Source organism: Hakea prostrata, chromosome 6, assembly GCF_041222555.1.
Source record: "Hakea prostrata isolate BN-2017 chromosome 6, UWA_Hpros_2, whole genome shotgun sequence".
Classification (NCBI taxonomy): domain Eukaryota; kingdom Viridiplantae; phylum Streptophyta; class Magnoliopsida; order Proteales; family Proteaceae; genus Hakea; species Hakea prostrata.
In genome coordinates, this window is record NC_142605.1 from 28,171,890 (window position 1) to 28,191,963 (window position 20,074).

The window sequence follows — 20,074 nt, forward strand, 5'->3', positions numbered from 1 at the left end:
AGAACGCCAGAAACGTTTTTTAAGAAAGTTATCAAACGCGCCCTTAATTACTAAATTATTAGAGTAGGATAAGGGATGGAATGTGTTGCATCCTTGAGCTTGCACATAAGATACTCAGTTTGATCACATTGATTTTGGATCCTTTACTTGTGAATGTGTTCTTTGCCTCCATCCCAAACATAAGAAAATGGCCCATTTGTCTACCTTGTTGGCAGTTAGAGGTGAACCCCGTCTAAAATTAATGGTGGAAAGACGTGAGAAATATATGGTCTCTATTTCACTAGGCAAAACTGTAAGTCATATCTATTAAGGTGTGTGCTACTATATTGAGATCCTTAAAAAAAGAAGAAGCTATTATAACGAAATTCAAGTGCTACTCCAATACTGTTCATGTGCCCGAACCATTATTTGTTGTTAGATATAGTCACTATAATCAATTTCCCTTAAAAGGTAGGATGATTTTTTTCCAGGATTTTTCTTAAAGGGTAAGGATCAACTCTCAAGACAAAGAGCATGGTTTGACCACTGACCCAAAAGGGTGGGATCCTCACTCGTGTTTCCATTTCACTAATTTTGAACACTCACCAAGTGGGGCCCACGAGTAAAATTAATTTTTTTTTTTGTGTTTTCCCAAAAAGTGTTTTTCACCTGGACTCTTGGTCGGAAACCCTCGGGGAGCCGAACCCGGTTGACCACATAAAAAGGGTGGGATCTATTGTGTTTCCATTTCACTAATTTTTTATATTTACCTAGTGGGCCCTCGTTTTCGTGTTATAAGAGGTGATATGGACTCTCGTCCTAAACCCTAAACCCTAAAACAAACAAAATAATTTGATTTCTGTATTTTATTTTGTATTTCCTTTTCAAAACATATATATATGAAATATATATAATATATATAAATATGGAAAATTATGTTAATAGTCTCTACTAAGTTTATGTTTACAAAATTAACCACCCATTGAAAATCCAAACAACTCAACGATCTTATTCAACAATGTTTTCCATTTTTCTTTTATTATTATTATTTTAAAATTGGTAGCAGGGGCCGAATTGGTGACTTCAACAGATAGATAGGCACTAGGCAGCATTGAACCTGTGACTACTTATTAAGTGGTGCCATTCATTATAGATTGAACAAACCCATTGAATGTCTATAAATGCATTGGTTTTGATATCAGCGAGGTCTAGGCGAGCATGGCGTAGATGCACATAAACATTTTACTTAGAATTCGAATTTTCAAAGTGAAAACTCATACCATATTTTCGAACCCACCTAACCCAAAACTGATGCCGGATCCGATGCATGGCTACACAAGCTATGTATTAAGGATCCTATTTGTAACACATGTCGGTCCATGGTGATCCTTTCATGTATATGAATCCACAATGGAAATGATTTTCATTTTCTTTTCGGTAAGTCAGCCTTCGATTTTGCAAGGAACGCAAAGCCGCCCCTGGAAGGTCAAGAAACCAAAGAGATAAGTCGAACAATTAATTGAACATCTTCAGATCATATTATATATCCCGTCTATTACACATCTTTACAAGAACTCACCAGGGATACATATCTCTACTTGATTCATACAAATCCAATGCTAGATTTAAAACCAAAACACTGAGTCTCTCTGATCTATACTACGAAAATCTCCTCCATGACTTTATACTGCTGAAGTGGCCTGTGAGAAGATTTGCACCACAATTGCCATAAAGAACTAACAGTTTGTAGCTCAAACCATGGAAGATCTTGAGCCCCTCAAGAGAAGCCATCTCTTGCAGCAGAGTGAACAAAAAAGCCTGTCCAAATTGCACTCAAAACCAAAAAAACAGCACAAATATCGTTTGTTAAAGCATTTACTGTTCCAGAACCCCCCCCCCCCCCAAAAAAAAAAAAAAAAAAAAAACGATATGGTTCCTGTTCTGAATACCTAGCAAACTCCTAAAAGCTGAGTGCTACAGTAAAGTACCCACGTTCTTTTCAATGTAACCGAAGGTAATGACCAAAAAACTTAAAAATGTAAACCAATCTCTCATGTTTCAGTTTTCAATGACCTGAATCAATGGATACAACTGCCTCATTACCCCCTGAAGCTAGTTCCTCACCCTTGCTTCCTGGACCGATCATCTTTACTTGCTGAGCTGAGCAGATAAAGATTTTCTTTACCATCTTGACGAGCTACCTATGAAATAACACAAATGCAGCAAGTTATGATCAAAATATAATTATGAACAACCAATCAATCCTAAGGATTAATCATTCGGGTTACTGCCAAGGATCATCATCCAGAAGCGTTGTGTACTCTTCATCATCACTTCATCAGTGAACACAAGTTGTCTTTTGTCTGTGTCATAAAGCTCTCCTTCACTTTCAAACATATCTTCCAGTTCAGATATGAGTTGATCATACCCTTCCAATGCAGCCATGTCAACAACCCGAACAACAGGAATCCCTTCAATTTGAACCTTCAGAACCACTTTCTATGAACAACTATCAGATTAATGACCTAAAAATCTATAAACCCCCCCCCGGGGGCTATGTTTCTAAATAAAATATGGGCGCATTGTGCATCTTGGTTAACAGACAAGAGGTTCTCACATACCTTGATAAGACTACTGGTGGAAGAACTACAGTAACTCTGTTTTCTTTGACTCTCCTTTGGTGACACCTGTAGCAAACATTATTTCTGTTCCTTTGAGGCCTTGAGAGATCTGATTTTTGTTCTGAATCAGCTCCGGAACCAGCCGGTGGGGTAGATCCATCAATGGTTCTAGTTCCTCTGTATACACTCATGGGACATGATGGTGCCTTCTCTGAAGAACCTGGGATATCAGGTACAATTACCAGATTGATCCCAATCAACCGGGAACCACTTGCAACCTTAGGTATCTTCCCTGTGTCTACAGGATCAAGCATCGAACTGTTGTTTAGCTTTGATGCGTCAATGGTAGAAAAACTAGGAAGAGCCAAACATGAAGCACCAATTTTCCAATCTCCCGCCGACTGCTGAAACAGATTTGGGGAGACATCTACTTATGGAGATTGTAGCCAGCCCCTATCCGTCCAAGTCTTGGAGCTACAGCTACTGCAGAGGCTGCCCTTGGATTCTTGCTATTTCGTATGCCACAAGACCTGGCTTTCATTGATTCGGGCTTCAAGACTACCCATCTGCATTAGGTCATGGGACTGAGTTGATCCAGGATACCAGTATACTGAGGCAGCAGAATTAGAGGCAGTTTCTGCATTAGAGAACAGGGAACTCTAGAACACATCCAACACAGTGAAGGTAGAAAGGAAAGACAACAGAACAAAGCGTATCTCACCAAGGACAAGGGGGTCTACTGGTGGCCTTGGCCTTTTGTTCTTTACTCCAACTGAATAAGTCAAGTTTGAAGGAACAGAAGCAACAAAAGGCTCAATCTCCCAAGGAGAAACCCTCTCTGGTCTTTGGATAGGAGATGCAGGTTCATCCCATTGAACCTGGAAAGACACAACAGTTTAAGAATGCAAGTGTTAAAAAGAAACAAAAATTTCAAACAACATTGTATGCGATAAAAGAAATTCCAACCTTCAATGATCTCCATTTCCTCAACTGGGAAGATACATCTCCAACCTCTACAATTGTAGCCAATTCCTGTCCTGGACTTGGCTGGTTCATGTTCTTCAAGAAGAGAAAAACAACAATGGAGTAAGAAAACTAAAAAAGGAAGAGAAGAAAATAGAAACAAACAAAAATAGAATGAGAAATACCAACGGAGGAAGGCATTTGTTAGCATGTTTGCAAAGAACAGAGAAGCCGCCATGAATGCTCGTGTTGGATGCAGTTAAAATTTTACAAAATTGAAATTCTCCAAAAACTAGGCTAACTCTCTAACCAAGAAATTTTTCCATATTAGGAAAGTAAAAATAATTATAACCAAATACTCTACAAATCTAACTCCTAAAATAAACAAAGAAGTCATCTCCTGCAAATAACAAATTTCCTAAAACTCTACTAGACTCATGATGCAAATTCAATCAGGTTCATCTGTGTCTAGAAACCCGGTTAGGTTTGGGTGTCCAAAGTAGTGTATCTGCATCCAGAGTGCTCATTCAATATCACACAGGCCATGCAAGCTCTTCAAATACATAAATTCAATTCAGATTTCCCCTTGATTTTTAAAGATGGGGGATTACATCATATATAAAGAAACTTAAAAGACTCTTAATATAAGGTAGTCAAACCAGCACTCCAATACATATGAGGAAATTAAAAGGAATTTGGATTTGAACATCCTATGCATCTTACTTTTAAAATAAGATAGAATAAAATAATGCCATCATTTTCCCAAATAACATAAATTCATCAAATTCTAATAAAACCATCAGTTCATCACTATTTGGAACCTATCTGGGTTAGGATCCAATGCAACGGTAGATTTAATGCTATAATACTTTTAACTAAGACCATGGAACAAGGTTGGGCAATGATCTACCCAAGAGCCCCATGATATCTCCTTTTCTTGAAAATCAGATGTGAGACAAGGAATGAAATAGAAAAACAACGTCAGCTCGACCAAGATGTCAGGTCAATTGAAAGCAATACAATTCAAGGTTATTTATAGGTCTTATGTCAACCAAGACCCAACAAGTTTTCAATAGCTCACTCATCCAAGTCTTTTTGCCAAAAGGTTTTAAAAATTATCATTAATTACCATTTTGTGGCAGAAGCCTATATGTCACAAACAAAAGGCTAACTTGCACCAACAGAGTTCAGAGAGGCATCTTGGGTTTTGATCAAATGATGTATTTTAAAGGTGATAATGAAGAGGAGTTCATAGAAGAGAGATAAGATGGATGTTTACAATTTTAATTTTCTAATTCTTTAAGTTGATTAAGGTTAATTCTATGCTTTCTACTTACTAAGTTATGTATAGAATGGAGCCTGCTAGAGACAATGTATGTCGTAACCAACCATCCTAGGGCCCGAAAACTCCTATTTGTGCCCTGCCAAAACTAAGTCTAAAACCCAACCATGATTAGGATAAATAATAGGCTTATATAACAACTGCTGCCAAATATTGACAGGTGTAGGCAATAATATGTTACCACTGCTGAATGCTTATTTAGTAGTAGTAATTTATTATCACTCTTTAGATGATTTTCTATATAGTGACGCAATTTTCTAAATATTGTTGAATGAGGTATGTTTTCACAAGAAGGGAAAAAAATCCATCGAGATATGTTACCGTAGAAGATGAACGAACATATTTCACTAATTTATCAACGGTAAAAATATAGTACCATCATATGTATTAGATGTAAGAACTCTATGATGTTGACAAAAAAAGAAAGAAAGATAGAAGAAGACGACGAAGTCTATGCTGTTTATTTTTCATCCCTCTTAAGTAATGAATTGCTACTTTCTACTTTAGGGTTATAAGAAGAATTCATCTCAATATTCTAAATACACATACAAGGGAGGTCTGCGACTTCTCCGGGCTTTCCTCTGGGTTCCACTGGGTTCCAGATCTGGATTAGCGACTGCGTCTTCTCCGGACTGCAACACAAGGTTTGGTGCTGCGACTGTGACTCTGGCTTTCAGTTTTAAATTGTCTTCATCCTTCTGCTGGGTTCCATCTTTGTGGTGCTTTTCCGAAGTGGAGTCGTAGAAGTGAGGAAGCTTTCTTCGTCTTCATCTTCTCGATCGCCCTGGTAAAGCAGCAGCAACACAGCGTCGAAGTGGGCTTTGTAAACTGCTTCGCAGTCTCTATTCTTGCCCAACAAGAAAGCTAAAGTGGTGGCAACCGAACTCTGCAACCGATCTCTCTACAGCCGCTCTCTCTTCCTTCCGTCTCTGCATCTCTCCTCCTCCTTCTCTCTGCTGTGGTAGTTTTGAGTGATTCTAGTGGCAGAGAGACACAGGTCGCTGCCTGTGTCTCTCCGCCCCCTTCCCTTCTCGCTCCCTGATCTCTCTCTCTCTCTCTCTCTCTCTCTCTCTCTCTGTTTCTCCTCCTCTTGATCTCATCTCCTACCTGATTCTATGCTCTTGCTTCCATCTTCCCTGCTTCTCATCTCCTCTCTACCCTGCTTCTCCTCCTCTCGATCCCATCTCCTCCCTGTTTCCCTACTCTTGCTTCCATCTTCTCCCTGCTACTCATCTCCTCTCTACCCTCTACTCCCTGTCAGGAAATTTTTTTTTGAGATTGGCCGTTTCAGGGTTCCGTCTATGGTGGTTGAAGATTTATAGTTTCAGTGGTCTCTCTAGTTTTGGGGGAAAGCCTTGAGGGCCACTGTTGCTGATCTCCCAGTTCTATTTCGCTCCCAAATATGGTCTCATCTCCTTCCTCTTCTCTCCTTCTCTCTCCCTCTCCCCATTCTGTTTCTGGTTTCAGCTTCTTCGTCGAGGGTTCATGTCCTTAATGGCTTCTTTGGCGTCGGGGGAAGCCAAGGGCCATTATAGCTATTTTCTCCGAATCGAGTTCATCCTCAGATCCAGATGTTTCTTCTCCCTCTTTCTCCTTCTCTTGCCCTCTCACCTTCTTGTTTCATGGTTTCATTTTGTTCGTCGAGGGTTCCAGCCTTTGATGGTCTCTCTAGCTTTGGGGGAAGCCATGAGAGCCATCATTGTTTGAATTCTTTGAACTTTTTCCAACCCTGATATGTACTCTTCATTTTCGTCTCTCTTGTGTTGATTCAAGCCCCTTTCTCCCTTTGTTTCTCCTTCTCTTCCCTTTTTGTTTTTAGGATTCGCTTCAATTTGTCGTGGGTTTAGCCATTGATGGCTTCTCTGGCTTTGGGGGAAAGTCATGAGGGCTATCGATTTTGAACTCTCCAATTATTTTGGAGTCTAATCTGTTCTTCATTCTTTATCTCATTCTTGTGTTGCTACCTTCCCTTGCAAATGTGATGCTGCGGTGTTGGTCCATGTGCTTTGTTCTAGGAAAGCTTCACTTTCTTCGATAGGAAAGGAGTCAACGCTGGTTTAGCTGGGGGCCCTTCAGTCCACTTCCTTGGACCTCTTGTGCTGTGTAACCAATTTGCTATTATTGTTGCCCTTAAATAGTTGCTTGGCTCAACGTCGCTTAGTTTTCTTCTGAGTTTGGCTTTGGGCCACTATGCTTGCGTATCTAGTTTGTTATAATTGTTGCTCTAAGGTAATTTCCTAGGCGCATTGCCTCTTAGGTTGCTTGTTAGTTGAGGCCTTTTTTCTTGCTTGTCTGGGCTTTGTCTCTTGAGCTCTTGTATTTTCTTTTATTCTCTTTGGTAATGAATTATTAATCATCCAAAAAAAAAAGAAGCATATATATCTAATAAAAAAAATGAAATAAACCTTATAATCCTTTACTAAAAATTTTAATAAAAACATGAAACAAACCTTATGGTCTCCTGGTAAATCATTAATCCGATTCATGCAAACATCCTTTGTATCATTGGTTATCTGCGAAGTAAAGATCATAATTCCACGCATTATGCTATGAAATTAATAGATCGAACAATTATTTAAGGATGAATAAAACAGGAAATGCCAATACCTTGAAGCTATAATGCAATTGCTGAAGCCATACTGTGAGAAACTTATCATCGGCAATAGCTATGAAGCACCAATTAGTATTAATTTTTGAACCCATATCTAATTGTGCATAAATTACCTGCAAGACAACAATTCAAGGGTAAATAATTCTAGACAATAAAATCTGAATTTCCAATCATAAAAATTCTTACCATTGCATTAAAGCAAATGAACTGAAGATATTATTTTGATTCCATTAACAAATGAAGTGATGTTTAATCTTTTCTTTTCAGGATCTATATTCATATCCGATGGTTTATTGCTTTCTTTTTCATCCACAACAAACAACAAGCATTCCAAAATATAAATGAATGTAAAGCATAGAGGAGAGTCGGGTAAGAAGACTTGACTCAAAGAGATCCAATCCCGATGATCAAAATACATTCATAAATATCATGATTTTAAAACAGATCTGTTCAGTTTCCTTGTTAAGAATCAAACGGGAAAAGAAACCATCCATACCATGTTGGGGCTAAAGCTTGCAAATGAAGAAAGATCGACGAAGAAGAACTAATGGAGTTTCTCCTGGACAAAACATCAAATGCGGTCATCACAAAAGATCTAGACCACAGGCCCCGTCCATACCTAAAACCACCCTAGTAGGGTTTCTATAAAGAAAATCCCATTTCTGAAGACGGTTGAGAAAACCTCCATAGTTCACAATTGACAAGTGTCAACGAGATACATGCAACCAGCTTCTTGTGGGTTGAACCATAAAACCGGACGAGTTAAATATTTCACAAGACGCAACATAAAAATAAAAATAAAAAAAAACTAAAAAAAATGATTGTATGTTTACCCCCAAGTCTTTCAAAACATATGTATGGATATACATATGGAAAATTATATTAATGTTTTTTGTTGTTGTAGCATGGGAGTTTATTTTAAAGGGGGGATAATATTACTAATATAAATACAGCCGGATGGGTGCAAACCCAAGACCTCCCCATGGGAGTTTGGGCTTTTAACCGTTCAACTAACCCACCATTGGCAAAAAAAAAAAAAAAAAAAGTAAACTCTCACTTTATTTAACTATCCTTTTTTTACATACTCCCAAGAAAAAGATGCCGTTCATTCTCACTGATGGTGGTTCATATTCAAGTTTATTTAAGTTCAATTTTGAACGTCGCCAGTACGAAAAAACATAAAACTAATTTCTCATTAAATGAATACATTAGAGTATGTGAATATATGTATATATATATACAAGTGCACCACATACTAATAGCGACATCCTAATATCCCAAAAATCTAGAAGCTTTGGGATTTGGATTTGGTACTAATGAGGTCCACCCAAGGTGCAAAAACTTGCCACTGATAGCCAGTGCAGGATTCAACTTCTTAAATCCCACACAGAAGTTCTGGAACTTGCATTGGACTTCTCCAAGTCTGCAAGGAGCTTGACCAGTGCCTCCACCACTCCAGAAAGTAATTGTTTTTTTAACTCAAAAGAGAAGATACAGATAAGATTTATGAGACCCTAGCAAAATGCTGGAAGAGTCGATGCAACAAGCAAAAAAGAGACAAAGAAAGAAGCAAGCACAACATTCAATTGCTAAAACCCTTTTTTACCAAAAAAAACTAGACCCTCACCACTTTATTATTTGATGCAATGAGACTGGCAGCGATAGTGATGGTGGACGTCGAAGAACGGTGTTCAAATACTTTGCACAATACACGATGGGAAGGGTCTAGTCTTATTTTGCATGCCGGAAAAATAAACCCTTTCTTTGTCGTCAACTGGATCAAAATTTTGACTAATTTCTTGAGATTTCAACGATTCTAGATGTTTTAGTTTTGGTTGGAATTTATTAATATAATTAATAAATTAAATGCCCAAGGGAAAATCTGGAAACTCACAATTAGGGCGGTTACATAATATATGTTATATATTTGTAATCACCGCATCACGTAAGTGTGTGATTCATTTGTACGAGAGTTTTTTCCAGAAAAGAGGCGGCTCCATCTCTCTCTCCCTTTCTCCAAGAAACACAGGAAGGAGAAACTCATTGGAGGTTTCCTTCCTTTGCTTTAGATCACTCATCCATCCTTTTTCCACACGGCATTTGGGTTGTGGAAATTATTCCCTATCCTAGTGATTGTGAAATCACCCCGGTAGAGCTTTGGTGGTGGAACGAGAACGTGGATCCAGATTTACTTCCGCTGCGAATACTTTTTAAAAGAAAGCGAATCCAGGTAAGGATCTTTCCTCATCAATTATGGAATTTAAAATTAATGGAGTATTACCAACATTAGCATTAGAGCCATTAGTTCCCACGATTCTCGGTTCCTCCCCATTGTTTATTTTCAATGAATGGATCCAATGGGAGGATCAAAGGCTTATAATAACCCATGGAGAATCAAGGGTTTAATATTAAACCCATGGGAGAATTGATAGGGTTTTTGGAAACCCTTATTTTTGTTCGGATTCGAGTGGGAGATCCTTGAGTATTTCTCTAATGAAGTTTTGCATGAATTGATAATCCATGATAATTATTTCTGTTTAAAATTAATAGTTGGGTTTTTTTTTCATGTGTTTTTGGATGATTTTTTTGGAGAAAAAAACATGTTTTACCATTTTTTTGAAAAAATTTCATTCTAAGAAAAAAATGAGAAAAAACACTTGTTTTTTTGTCACTGTGGACCAAACGGACGACCGTCTGGACGGACGGTCGTCCGTCTATTGGTCTGACAGAACACAGTGAGCCAGACAGATTTTCCGTCTGGGAGACGGTCAACTGTCTGGTTGCAGAAATCCAGACGGAGAGCTGTCTCAGAATCCGTCTGATTTTTTGTCCAGTTTTGAATGTGTTTCTATTTATTGAACATCAATGGCTCACAATCTATGTGATTTTTTGAGCATTGAGGGCCTAATGGGGCCTAGTGGGAGCTAATGAGGTAGAAGCGTTCTGTGTGAACCACCTCATAGCATTAACATGATTACATGTTTTATTTTATTAAAACTGTTTTTAATTATGGGTCTATCAATCGTGTTTCTTGCACAGAATGAGTCTATGTGGGTTTGCATGAGAATTTGATTGAATGTTTGTTAGCATCTCTTTTGGTTTAAATGCTTATCTCGTAGGTTGACTATACTAGTATGATTTGTTGTTGCATGAGTTGTGTTTTATGCTAGAATAGTTGAACTCATCTTTGTATGTAATGTCTTTAGAATAAATTGCTGCTACAAAGAGTATAGTTGCTGACCTTACTAAAGGAGATAAGTTGAATGAGAGGAACTATGACCTCTGGCACCGAAAGGTGCAATATCTCCTGGAAGAGCAGGATATGCTGGAAACCATAAACAAGACCATGAACCCACCTAAGCAAGGTACCACTACACAGCATCACAGGGACCTTGAGACATACAATGCTTGGAAGAGGAAAGACCGGGTAGCTAGGATTACAATCCTGAGCTCCATGAGGGATGACCCGATGCTTCGTTTTGAGAAGCATAGGACTGCAAAGTCTTTGTGGGAGGCTGTAAAGTTCCAGTACGGAGGGACTTCCACCACAAAAGGCCGCCAGCTCGGACTCACCTTTGACGGTTATAAGATGCCAGGGTCACACCATGAGGTAGCATATAACCATCATGTCTAACATGATTAGTGAGTTGAGCGCATGTGGGTGCCAAAAGACTGATGAGGAGCAAGTCTCTGCAGTCATCAGGTCATTGCCAAAGACTTGAGAGCATATGAAGATCTTCTTGACTCATGTTGATGATGTCAAATCTTTTGATCAAGCTGCCAAGCACCTTGAGCTAGAGGAGGATCGGATGTTAGCCGATGCCCCTCAAAATGAAGTACTTGCTGCTGAAGCTATCACTAGTAAGGGTGCAGGCCTCAAGCGCAAGAGAGAGAAAGCTCAACCTTAGCGTTCCAGGCAAAGTAACAGAGATGGGAACAGAAACAAGAGTGGTTTATAAGACATGGTTTTAGAGTTGTATATGAAAACAATTCTTTGGTTTTGTATCTAGATGATACAGTTTATGGTTATGGTTCTCTTCAGAATGGTTTCATTGAATTGGATACAATTGATTATTCATTTAATTCTAGTAGTGCTTTTGTTTGCCAAAATACAATGTGTGTTGATTATAATTTGTGGCATGCTAGACCAGGACATATTGGCTTAGATAGGATGAACATGTTGGCAAGAGAAGGTCTCTTAGGCCAAGGTTCACTATCTGATTTGCCAACCTGTGAGTCATGTCTAGCAAGAAAATCAACTAGAAAACCATTTAAAAAGGCTTTGAGAGCCTCTCTTCCTCTATAACTTATCCATTTAGATGTATGTGGACCCATGAATGTGCATACTAGAAAAGGACAGGCTTATTTCATCACATTCATAGATGACTTAACGCGGTATGGTCACATTTATCTAATTTCTCATAAGTCAGAAGCCTTAGAATGTTTTATGAAATTCATGAGAGAATCAATTAGATAAAAGGATTAAAACTCTTAGAACGGACAGAGGTAGAGAGTATCTATCTGATATGTTCAAAGGGTTGTGTGATGAAAATGGGATATCTAGACAACTTACTATTCCAGGGACTCCAAAGCAAAATGGGGTTGCTGAGAGGAGGAATAAAACCTTGCTAGACATGGTGAGATCCATGATGGCGCAGGAAAATCTACCCATCTCTTATTGGGGAGATGCTTTGCTGACTATGGCCTATATCCTCAACAGAGTTCCAACCAAATCGGTTCCTTCCACACCATATGAGTTGTGGACTGGAAGGAAACCATATTTGAGTTATTTGCGCACATGGGGATGTGCAGCATATGTTCACTCTACTTCTCACCAATATAGAAAGCTTGGACCCAAAGGAAGAAAGTGTATCTTTGTGAGATATTCTGAACCCTCAAAGGGCCATGTCTTCATTGGACTAGATAAGAGTGAGAGGAGAACGAAACTTGAGTTTAGGGATGCAACATTCTTGGAGAATGATTTTCCATCTCTTTCAGGAGTTAACAAAGAATCATCGGAATTTTTTGAGATACAAGATAGTGATCTTGTCACTCCAGGGATTCATATTCTGGATAATGAACCTAGGGTTCATCCAGAAGATCCTAGTGGGAGTGGGAGTGCAGATGTAATAGCTACCTCAAAGGGTGAGCAATCTAACAAGCACTTGCGCCGTAGTGGGCATGGGCTAGTTCCTCGTCGACGTTTCGACATAGAGGATGAAGCCTACATGGTAACTCCTGAAGAGATCGACTATGAGATAACTTCAGTCGATGAGCATGAACCGAAGAGCGTGCAGGAAGCTCTTATGGGGACAAGCTCAAAGGAATTGTTGAAAGCAATAGAGGAAGAGTTGGAGTCGATGAAAGTTAATCATGTCTGGGACTTGGTTGACTTGCCGCCAGGCCGAAAGGCAATTAAAAACAAGTGGGTTCTCAAGATCAAGAGAAAGGCGGATGGATCTATTGAGAGATTCAAGGCTCGTTTAGTGGCTAAGGGCTACACCCAACGAGAGGGCGTTGATTATGAGGAAACTTTTTCCCCTGTGGTTAGGTTTGCCTCGATCCGCCTCATATTAGCCATTGTTGCTCAGTTGGACTTGGAGCTTTATCAAATGGATGTAAAAACTGCTTTTCTCAATGGAGAACTTGAGGAAGAGATCTATATGGATCAACCTCAAGGCTTTGAAGCTAATGGACTTAAGCGCAAAGTGTGCAAGCTTAAGAAGTCCATATATGGCTTAAAGCAAGCATCTAGACAGTGGAATGTGCGCTTCCACCAAGCTATAATGGAAAATGGGTTTTCCATGCTTGAGGAAGACCACTGTGCTTACACCAAGAGATCTGATGGTAATTATGTCATTCTGACACCATACGTAGATGACATACTTATGGCTAGCAATAGCAAGGAGCTATTGGAAACCATTAAGAAATGGTTGTCCTCCGTATTTGATATGAAGGACATGGGTGAAGCAAGCTATGTGCTTGGTGTCAAGATTGTCAGAATTAGGCAAAGGAGATTACTGGGTTTATCTCAGGAGACTTATATTAACAATGTCTTGGCGAGATACCAGATGCACAACTGCAAACCAATTGATACTCCAATGGAGAAGGGTTTACATTTGAGCCTTGATATGGGTCCTAAGACTCCAGAGGAGAAAACCAAGATGGAAAGAGTTCCATATTCCAGTGCAGTGGGTAGCCTTATGTACACTATGATGTGTACTAGGCCGGATATTTGTTATGCAGTGGGTTTGGTTAGTCGGTACCAATCAAACCCGACTAACCAAACCCACACATAAAGCACTAGAAAGCAGTCAAGAGGATATTAAGATATCTCAAAGGAACGAGTAACTACATGCTATGTTACCAAGGATCGGATTTGCGGTTAGTTGGCTATAGCGATGCCGACTGGGCTGGAGACATCGATGAGCGCAAATCAACCTTTGGATATGCTTTCTTGTTGAATGGCGAGGCCATTTCGTGGTGTAGCAAGAAGCAGATTTGTATATCTCTCTCGACCATGGAAGCAGAGTATGTGGCATGCTCAATTGCGGTTCAAGAGGCTGTTTGGTTGAGAAGATTCCTTGGACATACTAGAATTGTGATGACATCCAAAGAGGCTGCCCTTGTCTACTGTGATAGTCGGCATCTCTTAGCTATGTCAAGGACCCCAAGTATCATGGGAAGACCAAACATATATAGTTGAGATATCACTTTGTTAGAGACATTATATCAAGGAAGAAAGTTGTACTTAAGCACATATCTACTAGTCAGATGGTAGCTGACCCTCTTACCAAACCTATAGCCAAGGATGTTTTTATTTCTCATGTAAAATCCTTGGGCTTGCGTAGATTGTGACTTATTTTTGTACTGAGACTTTCTTATTAATGAGTAATATAAGTTCATTCCAACATTTATTTTATTCACTTTCTGTGTGATTGTGTTACTTCTAGCATAAAACAAGATGTGCCAATAGGCAAGAGAATGGCTCACTCACACGAGCATTCGCCTTTGGTGCCTTGGAGGCGAGCAGAGATGAGACGGATTGTGAATGACTTTGTGTAGGTCAATTCATAATCATGATGTCGCCTTAATTTGGAATCAAGATGAGTTTCTCTATTGTGAAGAGAATCAACATGGATGTTCCACTATTCATGTTGCCTATAGGAGCAGTGCGAGTACTTTATGTGGCGCTAAGGTGGCGACAATAAAGAAACTCGGGTTAGGCGCAAGAGGTTGCAACTAGACTAAGACCTGTATGGTGTTGAGATGGACATACATTCTATTGTATATAGAATGCTCCACCATAGCACGTATATCATACTATGTGTGCTTAGCGATTATTGGAAATGAGAGGATGGATCCCTGCTCCTCTCATTGTGTGAGTCCTGGACCTTATGGTCCATTAGTGTTCTTAATGAATTTTGATGACATCATGAAACGAAGGGTTGATGTGGCTACTTTGGGGTGTTACCTATGGTCATGATAGATTCGACCTAAAGGGGCACTACCGGGAAAGGAGTCAATCCTAAGTGTAGTGATGGTCTGGGGCGAAAGGAAAGGTTTGATTCAACTGCACCCTAAAAGTGTTTACTGGCGCCAACTGTATGTGTTACAGTAGTGAACATTTTAAGGACAAGAAGGTGATCTCTCAGAGGGATCGAGATACCTTTAGTCTGGTGAGTTTGAATAAACCTAGGACATTGTGGTATACTAATACTTATTTGATATGTTTTTTTGAGTGATGTGCCATTCTAGCCTTCTGGGAAGGTTTTTAATTTGGGGCTCACGCGTGCAGGTATATCACCGGTCGCACAACCCATTTTGCCAGTATGACTTGTGGATGTCAGTGTCTGGGACACAGGTGGTCTATGTATCTGGGATACATAGCTAAGAGATCAATATAAATGTACATCTGGGATATACATGTGTGTCGGGGACACAAGAGGTCTTTGTATCTGGGATACATAGCAGAGAGATTAAATGTGTATATCTGGGATATACATTTGTGTCTGGGACACATTGAGAGATTAACACTTGCCCTTGTGCAAGTGGGAGATGTTGGAATTTATTAATATAATTAATAAATTAAATGCCTAAGGGCAAATTTGAAAACTCACAATTAGGGCGGTTACAGAATATATGTTGTTGAAGTATATGCACTTTAATATTTACTGTTCACGTGACTGTTCACGTGAACAGTAAAGTATGATATTTACTGTTCACGTGAACAGTAAAATCTGTTTGTATAATGTTAGTGATGCTACTCTACTTTCTATTTCTAATGTAGGAGTCTTTCTACATAAGTTTTGGTAGTTTTTAAAAAGCATAGTTTCTATTTTGGTGGTGGTTTCTATTTTCATAACTTTCTATTTTAGGATTTAGGAAGTTATTAAAGCTGTAATTTTTTGTTTCCTTTTTTTCTAGAGGACAATTACTTGTCTCTCAAGTTGTATTAGATTCATTAGAAGCTATATATAAAAGGGCTCTATGATTCTAGACTCTTAAGCAAGAATCACCAGCCTCTTCTACTAGTTCTTCATCTCTCTTCTTCTTCTTCTTCTCTTTTTTCTTTGTTCAAGTTCAGCTGCTGTTTTGATTATTTAATGCTTGTTTTCTAACATGGTATCAGAGCAAGTTTAATCAACTTAGGGACCATTTTCTCTCTCTTGGCTGCCCAGTTTTTTTCTTCTTTTTTTTTTTTTTTTTTTCTTATCTAGGGCAGCCCCAACCTTCGTTGCGCAGTAATTGTGCATGGCTGTCCTTCTTCTTTAACTTTTGAAGCACCAAGTATCTATGTATTAATACTACAAAAAGGCCCTAAGCTCTTTGGGGATATATCTACCTATTTGATTCAACTAAGGCTGCTACTACCCTTTTTTTTTTTTGGGCAAATTTGAAGTTCAATCTGCACTATACTGATGTCTTGGGATTCCTCTTGATTCTTGCAAAGATATGCCCATAATTCGGATTGCAAGACCTAAGTATTGTCTTCCATTGTTTGTGCTATAAGTTTAGTAGCAAGTCGTATACTAGTACCCCTGTTTCATTGAATTTCTCTCTTCTGAAAAATTCTGCTGCTACCTTCTTGCTTTACTACTTCTTCCGTTGTTTATTTCAGAATCAAGTTTAGCCTTCTTTTTATCTAATACTTCTACAAAGACCTAGAGGACTATTTTTCCTTCATATCGAGATCTGTTAGAGTTTCAAATCTAGCAGAAGTTTGCTGCTATGGTCCGAGGTCTGATATTACCTGCTACTGCAGCATCTGTTATTGCACTTCTTCCGAGTGGATTGCTGCAACGACTACTGCAATTTTGAGATTCCAAGGTGGTTCAATATATTTTTTTCCTGATCTAATTTGCTCTTGCCTAAGGGTTAGCGGTGGTCCAGAATTTTTTTCCCCCTTGGTGCACAAGACTTTGTCCTGTGAGACAATTTCTGCTACTTGATCAACTTTATTGGTGAATAATACACTGCTTTGTGGCTGCTACTTTTCCTTCTTGGGTTTCTTTTGTGTTCATACTTTAAGATGCTTGTCATTGGTCATCATTACTTGTCCACGTGTAATGCTACATGTAAGGGGGAGAATGATACATTATTCTATATCTACTCAAGATGTGCTGATGGATATTATTTGTGAAGATCTTTGTCCTTAACTTATGGCATTCTACAACGATATCATTACATGTCTTTACCTATATTGTCCTTTACCAAACTACTTGGTCCGTAGTAACCCATACTACCTTACCTACTTGGTCCGCAGAAACCCATATTGTTTTTTACCTTACCTACTAGGTCCGCAGTAACCCATACTGTCTTTTACCTTACCTACTTGGTCCGCAGTAACCCATACTGTCTTTTACCTTATCTATTTGGTCCACAGTAACTCATATTGTCTTTTACCTTATCTATTTGGTCCACAGTAACCCATACTGTCTTTTACCTTATCTATTTGGTCCACAGTAACTCATACTATCTTTTACCTTACCTACTTGGTCCACAGTAACCCATACTGTCTTTTACCTTACCTACTTGGTCCACAGTAACCCATACTGTTTTTTACCTTACCTACTTGGTCCACAATAACTCATATTGTCTTTTACCTACCTACTTGGTTCGTAGTAACCCATACTACCTTACCTACTTGGTCCACAGTAACCTATACTGTCTTTTACCTACCTACTTGGTCCATAGTAATCAATATTGCCTTTTACCTACCCATACTTTACATGTTACTTGCCTTCTTGTGAAGCATTTATATGGACATTGGAGTTGCAATTTTGAAGATTTAGTGTGGATATTTCTCCCTACTAACGGCATTACGTGGATAATGCCTTTTGCCTACCTACTACTTGCCTTCTTATGAAGCATTTATATGAACTTTGAAGTTACAATTTTGAAGATTTAGTGTGGAAATTGCTCCCTACTACCGGCGTTATGTGGATAGTGTCTTTGATCCTGCTATACTTGTGGACTTTGTTCGTCTTCAACATCGTCGATTGTTCTCATTATTGGATGGTTCTTTGGACATGAAGAATTAAAGTTTTTTTAAGGTGGTGTTGATTATCTTTTTGGTGAAGTTTTTCAGTGTTTATCGACGTCTACTATTGCTACACTATTCAAGATTGGTGCTCCCTTTCAAGTTTATTCTTATTATGTAAGTAGAAGTTTTCTTTGTGTACACTCCAGTTTGAGGGGGAGTGTTAAAGTATATGCACTTTAATATTTACTGTTCACGTTACTGTTCACGTGAACAATAAAATCTGTTTGTATGATGTTAGTGACGCTACTCTACTTTCTATTTCTAATGTAGGAGTCTTTCTACATAAGTTTTGGTAGTTTCTAAAAAGTATAGTTTCTATTTTGGTGGTGGTTTCTATTTTCATAACTTTCTATTTTAGGAGCTAGGAAGTTACTAAAGCTACAATTTTTTGTTTCCTTTTTTTCTAGAGGACAATTACTTGTCTCTCAAGTTCCATTAGATTCATTAGAAGCTATATATAAAAGGGCTCTGTGATTCTAGACTCTTAAGCAAGAATCACAAGCCTCTTCTACTAGTTCTTCATTTCTCTTCTCTCTTTTCTTTGTTCAAGTCCAGCTGCTATTTTGATTATTTAATGCTTGTTTTCTAACAAGGTACCATCTTGAGTAGATATAGAATAAGGTACCATTACTGTGGACCAAGTAGGTAAGGTAAAAGACAGTATGAGTTAGTGTGGACCAAATAGGTAAGGTAGTATGGGTTACTACGGACCAAGTAGTTAGGTAAAGGACAATATAGGTAAAGACATGTAATGATATCGTTGTAGAATGCCATAAGTTGAGGACAAAGATCTTCACAAATAATATCCATCAGCACATCTTGAGTAGATATAGAATAAGGTACCATCACAAAACTTATGTAGAAAGACTCCTACATTAGAAATAGAAAGTAGAGTAGCATCACTAACATCATACAAACAGATTTTACTGTTCACGTGAACAGTACCGTGAACAGTAAAAATCATACTTTATAGTTCACATGAACAGTACCGTGAACAGTAAATATCATACTTTACTGTTCACGTGAACAGTACCGTGAACAATAAATATTAAAGTGTATATACTTCAACATATGTTATATATTTGTAACCACCGCATCACGTAAGTGTGTGATTCATTCGTACGAGAGTTTTTTCCAGAAGAGAGGTGGCTCCATCTCTCTCTCCCTTTCTCCAAGAAACGCAGGAAGGAGAAACCCATTGGAGGTTTCCTTCCTTTGTTTTAGATCATTCATCCATCCTTTTTCCACACGGCATTTGGGTTGTGGAAATTATTCCCTATCCTAGTGATTGTGGAATCACCTCGGTAGAGCTTTGGTGGTGGAACGAGAACGTGGATCCAGATTTACTTCCGCTGCGAATACTTTATTAAAAGGAAAGCGAATCCAGATAAGGATCTTTCCTCATCAATTATGGAATTGAAAATTAATAGAGTATTACCAACAGGTTCCAAATATCTTTCACAATATGCTTGTTAGAAAACAAGCATTAAATAATCAAAATAGCAGCTGAACTTGAACAAAGAAAGAAGAAGAAGAAGAGAAGAGAGATGAAGAACTAGTAGAAGAGGCTCGTGATTCTTGCTTAAGAGTCTAGAATCGCAGAGCCATTTTATTTATAGCTTCTAATGAATCTAATACAACTTGAGAGATAAGTAATTGTCCTCTAGAAAAAAGAAACAAAAAATTACAACTTTAGTAACTTCCTAGCTTCTAAAATAGAAAATTCTGAAAATAGAAACTACCACCAAAATATAAACTATGCTTTCTAAAAACTCCCAAAACTTATGTAGCAAGACTCCTACATTAGAAATAGAAACTATGCAGTTTTTACTGTTCACGTGAATAGTAACACAATTTTTACTGTTCACGTGAATAGTAACATCAACCCCCTCAAGCTGGAGTGTACATAAAGAAAACTTCAGCTTGCACAATAAGAATAAACTTGAAAGGTAGCACCAATCTTGAATCGTGTAGCAATGGCAGATGTCAATAAACACTGAGAAAACTTCACC

At 38.5% G+C, this 20,074-nt stretch overlaps 2 protein-coding genes across 2 annotated transcripts in view; both read right to left on the reverse strand.

Annotated features, from left to right (window-relative positions):
* Nucleotides 1-2,099: 2,099 nt before the first annotated feature.
* On the reverse strand, nucleotides 2,100-2,914 carry LOC149013053 (auxin response factor 9-like). The gene is made up of 3 exons (XM_089157698.1): nucleotides 2,678-2,914; nucleotides 2,314-2,463; nucleotides 2,100-2,180 (listed from the first exon to the last, which is right to left on the reverse strand). The coding sequence occupies exons 1-3, from the start codon at nucleotides 2,912-2,914 to the stop codon at nucleotides 2,100-2,102; spliced, it is 468 nt and encodes a 155-aa protein (XP_089013824.1).
* Nucleotides 2,559-20,074, reverse strand: part of LOC149013054 (auxin response factor 1-like) — a 36,619-nt gene continuing 19,103 nt past the window's right edge. The window contains exons 8-12 of the mRNA XM_089160214.1: nucleotides 7,513-7,629; nucleotides 7,356-7,418; nucleotides 3,567-3,659; nucleotides 3,322-3,478; nucleotides 2,559-3,237 (exon numbers count right to left, since the gene is read on the reverse strand). Coding sequence (XP_089016340.1) covers nucleotides 3,110-3,237; nucleotides 3,322-3,478; nucleotides 3,567-3,659; nucleotides 7,356-7,418; nucleotides 7,513-7,608 — 537 coding nt within the window. The 5' untranslated portion in view covers nucleotides 7,609-7,629 and the 3' untranslated portion in view covers nucleotides 2,559-3,109. The remainder of the gene's footprint in view (nucleotides 3,238-3,321; nucleotides 3,479-3,566; nucleotides 3,660-7,355; nucleotides 7,419-7,512; nucleotides 7,630-20,074) is intronic.